At 43.3% G+C, this 6,495-nt stretch overlaps 1 protein-coding gene across 1 annotated transcript; it reads right to left on the minus strand.

Moving 5' to 3' along the window:
• Positions 1 to 4,068: 4,068 nt before the first annotated feature.
• On the minus strand, positions 4,069 to 6,263 carry D (Dichaete). Its single transcript, XM_018100549.3, has one exon. The coding sequence runs from the start codon at positions 5,982 to 5,984 to the stop codon at positions 4,743 to 4,745; it is 1,242 nt and encodes a 413-aa protein (XP_017956038.1). The 5' UTR covers positions 5,985 to 6,263; the 3' UTR covers positions 4,069 to 4,742.
• Positions 6,264 to 6,495: the final 232 nt, after the last annotated feature.

Genomic DNA, 6,495 nt, shown 5'->3' on the forward strand with positions numbered 1-6,495 from the left:
CCGTGGACGCCTGCCAGCAGCCTTAACCCCTTGATCAGCGAACCGCGCAGAGCTTTTCCCCTCTCCATTCGAAATGTCGAGCTACAAAGGAGAATTTTTAAAATTTAATCACATTTGCTAGAGCTATTCTATTATTCTTATTTTAAGCACTTGCATTATATTTTAGTCTGTAATTAAATATCTGCTCAACTCTTTTTCTCTGGCTCTGCTCTTTGGCTTAAGTGCTTTGGCACTCGGCAGGCACCACCGCACCACACGGACGTCCAGTTGCTGCTCATCAATCGTTGTCAGCCGCCACAGAGGGTTGTGCCAGACAACCACAGCAAAGACCACAGCGGTGGCTACTCTCGCTGTTGTTGTTGTTGTTGTTGCTGTTGTTGATGGTGTTGATGGTGTTGTTGACGTCGCTTCGGCTTTGGCTTGACAAATGAAATGTCTCGCACCTAATCAAATTTTGTTCAACTGAATGCGCCTCGCAGTTTCCGCTGCTTATTATGCAAATGCCAAAGACGAGGCTCCTGTTCCTGCTCCTGCTCCTGCTGCTGTTGCTGCTGCTGCTGCTGCTTTTCCTGTTGCCGCACGCAAATCACTCGCATCGTGTTGCAAATTTATCATCATTTAATTTCCATTTGGCGTCGTGCCATGTTAATGACGTTGTTGACATCACTCGAGAGCGCGTCTCGAGTCTCTCCACTGAGCAGAGCTGGCGAATCGCTGTTATCCTTTTACCTTTTACCTTTTACCACTGCTGCAGTTGCTCGCTGCATTTGCCTTTTGCCGCTTGCCGTTTGCTTTGACGCGCCTTGACAAATTATGTCCCAGTTGGCATCGCGCATACGCCTCGTGGGCCGCCCTCAATGCTCAGTGCACAGTGCTCGATGCTCGGTTGCTCATTTGCCTAAGTGCGCTGTGTGTAGAGGCTTTTAATTAATTGTTAGCAGCGACTTATTGACGGTCTGGTTGGTTAGCTCGGTTGCCCATAACAACAACAACAGCAACAACAACAAATACGGCAACGACAAAAAATGTCAAACTAGCACTTAAAAGCCGCCACGCTTTGCTACTTGTCAACCACGCGACATCCCCAACAATATGCTTTACGTCCAGACCGAAACTCAAGTTTCAAGACCCCAGGAAATTACACTAGACAACAAAAGTGCATACGAAACTATTATATATCGAACTAGGCATATCGAACCCAAATGGGAGTTTGAATATTTTTGTAATATTTCATCCATTATAATTACATTTGTTAAACATTTTTCTTCACTTATTTTGTTGGTCAGTGCTGCGCAAACCATCCCCTGTGCATTGGAAAATATGAAACAGTTTGACAAAAGCAACCACCCACAAATTAGGCTGTGCCACCAGACGCAGGGCGGACATCGTACTCCTGCTGCGGCTTCAATTCCAGCTCCTGCTCCTCCCACACAGTCGCCATATTGGCCAGAGGTCTGCGACAGCCGCAGAGCGGGAAGGCGGCAGTCCGCCAACGCGAATGCAAACGCCACTGGCAATCTGCCTCTTGACCCCTTTGCAGAGCGCGACATTTATGGCATTTAGCCTTCCGCGTAAAAACGATATGTTGCAGTCGACCTCGCGGCAATTGTTGTAGCGAATTGTATCACCTTTATGCTAATCCGTCTCGCTAATCCGCCGGATTAGCGATTCGCTTAAAAAAACAGACGGCAACAAAGCAAAAACAATTTGGAAAATCGACGAAGACCAGACATCGAGCAGCAGCGACGTCGCGAAGGACAATATCTGTGTGTGTGCCTCTGTGGTTAATCCGGGTCCCGAAGTGCCATCGGGACAGGTAAAACAAAAAGCAGAGAGAAAAAACTGAAGCAAAATAAAGAAATAAAGCACCTAACAATCCCGCCGCATTGCACACTCCTTTTGCTTTCCGGCGACGCAGACGCTAATCCGCCAATAAAGTCTTAAAAAAAGAAAATATTGCTGCGATTTGTTTTTGTCGCATCGTCCTTTGTCCAGACCCTCGTCCTTTGTCTTGCAAAATTATTTTCGTACACAAATCGCAGAAACAGGGCTATATACTTAAAACACAAGTAGGTACGGCGTACACTATTTAATCCGCAGTCATAAACGTAGATATATTTTTAGCTCGTTTAACTGCCCCTATGGAGTTGGATGAGCAGAAGGTGTGATAAGAAGACGGGACTTAGGAATTCAGATTATATATAATGGGAGTCTAAATTGATTTATTCATTGATGAGATAATCGAGTTAGATAATGAGATAAGTTACTTATATATCTTACATTATGATAGATTATATTAGAGTATAAATCGATAATAATAGCAATTGAAATCTTAAGCTTCAATGCAACCTGCAATCTTAAAATCCATAATTTAAAATATAATTTAGTACATGATTATATATCCATTTTGTCTATGTTTAATGCTGAATACATTCTAATTACCTAGAACGAATTAATTCCAGGCACAATCAATTATTATAATATTATATAATCAATTTCCAATTACTATTTTAATAAGTCAAAGGACTTCAGAATCATGCAGCTCTCATATTTAATCCCCTAATTAGATTATATGAAGATATTTACAAATAAAGTTTCTATTTTAATAGTCGGATATAATCTCTCTGCAACCCCCTCTCTCACCATTGTCAGTCTGCAGCGATTTTGTGACTCCTTACCTGAGAGCGATTTGAATTTTGAACTTGAGTCCGACCGTAACTTAACCTAAAATTCATTCCTTATATAATTATTCAATATCACGTCAATGCTAAGTAAATATTTATGGAATTTATATCGAGAGGAGAATGATATAAGAATGAAGAGAGACACGCTGTTGGAACAACACCAACAACGGCAATAACAATGCCTATAATAACAACAATAATCAATATTTGATATTTTAACACATTTACAAACACTCACACTCGCATTCCCTCACACTCACGCTTGCTCTCTCACTCTCCCTGTCTCGCTCTCTACCGCACTCTCTCTATGTCAGATCGCAGCACAGCTTGTATAAGCTGGAAAACAATGCCATTGGTTTTATTAATGACCGCAATTATTCTTATTATTATTGCAAGTTAAGATAGAAAAGGAAAAAAAATAAAAACTGAAAACTCGTTGATTTCATCGATGGACGAGGTCTATGGAGATCTATGGATCTGCTTGCCGTCTAAAATTTCAATGGAATCGGCCCCCTGTTGCGGCCCCAAAAACAAAGGCCTCCTCATAGCAGTTGACTTCGACTCTGGCGACCTTTGTTGGTCATCTTCGTATACCCTAGATCATTGTTAGCCAAGGCGCAAAATAAACAGCACATTAATCAATAGAAATTAATACAACGCCAAATAGTTGTATAAATCCTAAAATATTTCAGTGTTTGCAAATCAAATTAAAGTTTTCATGCAACAACAAACAGTCTCTCTATGTTAGATGTATGTATATTTCGTATACAACATGAGAAACAAGTGGAGGCAAGGTTAACATTGCAAGATCTCCGAATCCTATAGTCATATATAAGATATATGTATGTATATAAATATAGAGTTGGGATAGCACACTCTTAAATTCTTAAAAGTTTATTTATCAGTGGAGCTATAGTCCCACATTGATTTCCTATCGACATACATTTTATTGCTCCCTAAGCCCGAAATTGTTATCTGCATAATTTCTACAAAGAATCTTTTAAACAAGTTTCAATTCAGTGTATCCCTAGCCATATTTAAAAACCAATAGAAATAAATGAAACTAAAATTTTATTATATATGTATAATGGTCATTCATTTCTGATGTATATATTATTCATTCTATCTCTTAGACATCCATATTTATAAACATAAAATCCGCATATTCTTTTATATTTATATATATCATATTTGCTGACAACATCTAGTAAAGAAGTCGTAAATATTTTCATACTAAATGAGATTATCATTTCGTTTTGTATTTTCTACAAGTTTAACCCATACAGATATATATTTATATATCCAGTAATGGATTTATAAATAGGCATTTACCAAATTTGTTTAGTATTTCGCTGTCTGAAAAAGAAAAAGAACAAGACTTGAGTTTCTGTTGAGTGTTTTTATCATTTTAATAAATGTTGTTTTTATTCATTTTTAAATATTTTGCATTTCCTTAAACATTACGCTTTTGTTTTTATTTTAATTTTAATACAATTAATAATACATTTATGAATATGTTTTGTTTTGTGTGTGTTTTTATTTATTTTTATGTTTTTCATTCCATTGTTTGGATGGTGTCTTTAGTCTATAACGAATTCACGTGATATTTACAATTTGAGTTAGGGGCACAATACTCGTAACTAGGATATGAGGATGGTGCTGGCAAAAACAACAAGGAGCACACTCTTAGAACTAAATAAAATTAATTTACAATTAGGTTTCGCTTTCGGTTTAGTGACAATAAATTATAGACAATATTATTACATAAAGTTTAGGTAATACATATACAAATGCACACACATATATGCATGCCCATCTGCATACATTATTGGCTAGGAATGTTTCTTATGTTATGTCCTCGATCTTGCGCAAAGATTGTACTAGAGTTTTGCGAGCGTTGCTTCATAGAGGGCGAGAAATACAATGATAGAGAACTACTAGATTGTAATTGGCTTACATAGAGCTTTTAAAGATTTAAAACCAGTTGGATCACTTTGGGAACGCGTCAACAATGCAAATTGTACTTTACTCTGGGACAGTGCGGTCCGCCCAATCTGCCTAATATAGCACTGGCACCGGCCGCCTCAGGGCGCTGTCCATTGAGCCGTCCATGCCGTTGGGCGTGATGGTGCCGGGTGAGGAGCCCGGCGAGGATGTCGAGGATGAGGTGTAGAGTCCGGCGGCGGCGGCGTTCGCGGAGTGGGCGGCATACAGCGAGGGCGCCGAGATGCCCGAATAGATGCCGGAGTAGAAGCTGCTCAACGAGGTGGGCGGCAACTGTGACGCTTGCTGCGCCTCCAGGTGTTTGTGCGTCTGGTTGTTGGCCGCCGCGCTCTGGTGCAGCTTCGACAGCGCCAACGGATCAAAGCCGGTGAAGTAGGGCACTGGGTACGGCTGATCGAGATGGTGTGAGGGTGCGAAATACGGCGGCAGCTGGTGGAAGGGATTGTAGCCACCGCCCGCTGGACCAGCGCCAGCTGCTCCCAGCTTCTGTTGTGCCATATTCATGTTCATATTCATGTTCATGTTCATGTTCATGTTCATGTTGCTCTGCATCTGGAGTGCGCCCTGGGGCCCTGAGGCCAGTGGGTTCTTGGGCTTGCGACGTGGGCGATACTTGTAGTCCGGATGCTCCTTCATGTGCAGCGCACGCAGGCGCTTGGCCTCGTCAATGAAAGGACGCTTCTCCGACTCCGCGAGCAGCTTCCATTCGGCGCCCAGACGTTTCGAGATTTCGGAATTGTGCATCTTGGGGTTATCCTTGGCGATTTGACGACGCTGCAGACGCGACCAAACCATGAATGCGTTCATCGGACGCTTGATGTGGCCCTCCTGGCCAGGCGACGTGGCCAAGCTGTGCATGGAGCTGTTGCCAGCCCCAGAGCCCACGCCCGAGCCGTGTGTACCCATGCCCAGGCCGCCGCCCATGCCACTGCTGCCCAAGCTGCTCTGGCTGCCCAAGCTGCCGGCGGAGCCAATGGAACTGTTGGGTGAAAGGGTCTGCTGAGCAGCCACGGCGTTGTGCATGTGGTGCGCCATGTGGTGACTCATGTTGTTGGCTGCTTGACTGCTGACACCGCCTGGACCGCCGCCCGGGGATCCGCCCATGGCTGCTAGACTAGCGGCCAATCCACCGCTCTGTGAGTAGTGCAATACGCGCTTAATATCCATGTCCATGCTGGGGCTGAGCTGGGCATTGCCCAGGCCCTGGGAAGCATAGTCGCCAGGGGAGGGTAGCTCCAAGCCCTGACCGGCGCCCAAATGGAAGCCGTAGTTGGGATGTGATGATAATGTGGCCATTATATGTTCGTTTATCACTTGATATTGTATGGAATAAATGTTCACTCTGTTTGCGTTCTTGTTCTTCTCTTGTTTGTCACTTCACTGTATTCACAATGTATGTAACTGCTTTTATTATATTCTTTCTTTTTTCAGTATGGTGTTCAGTCAACTGCAATGTCGATAGTGCGTCTCTTTGGGCTTCGCAGTTTCTGTTGCTGTTGCTGTCGATATTGCTCTTGCTGCTGCTTCTGTTCGGCTCAACAGCTACACACTGACTGATTTGTCTGCGCAATAATTGAGACTGACACGACTACAGTCAAATCCAGTTTTCTGTTATGCCCGCAGAGGCCGTTCGCTCTCACACTCTCTTTCTCTCTCTCGCGACGGCGAACGACGAACCGAACGGCAAACTGCGAACGACAACCAACCCCCTGCGCAGGTAGATTGTGTGTGCGAGCGAGATGCCCACTGATGGTTGCCTTCTGCACGTACGATACCTGGGCTAGCTAGCTCTGTGCTTGCTTGCTCT

Source organism: Drosophila navojoa, chromosome 4, assembly GCF_054131105.1.
Source record: "Drosophila navojoa isolate 15081-1374.11 chromosome 4, UAZ_NAV_1.0, whole genome shotgun sequence".
Taxonomy (NCBI): Eukaryota; Metazoa; Arthropoda; class Insecta; order Diptera; family Drosophilidae; genus Drosophila; species Drosophila navojoa.

Coding starts and splice junctions, on each gene's coding strand:
- D (XM_018100549.3), bottom strand. CDS start 5,984: ATGGCCACATTATCATCACATCCCAACTACGGCTTCCATTTGGGCGCC.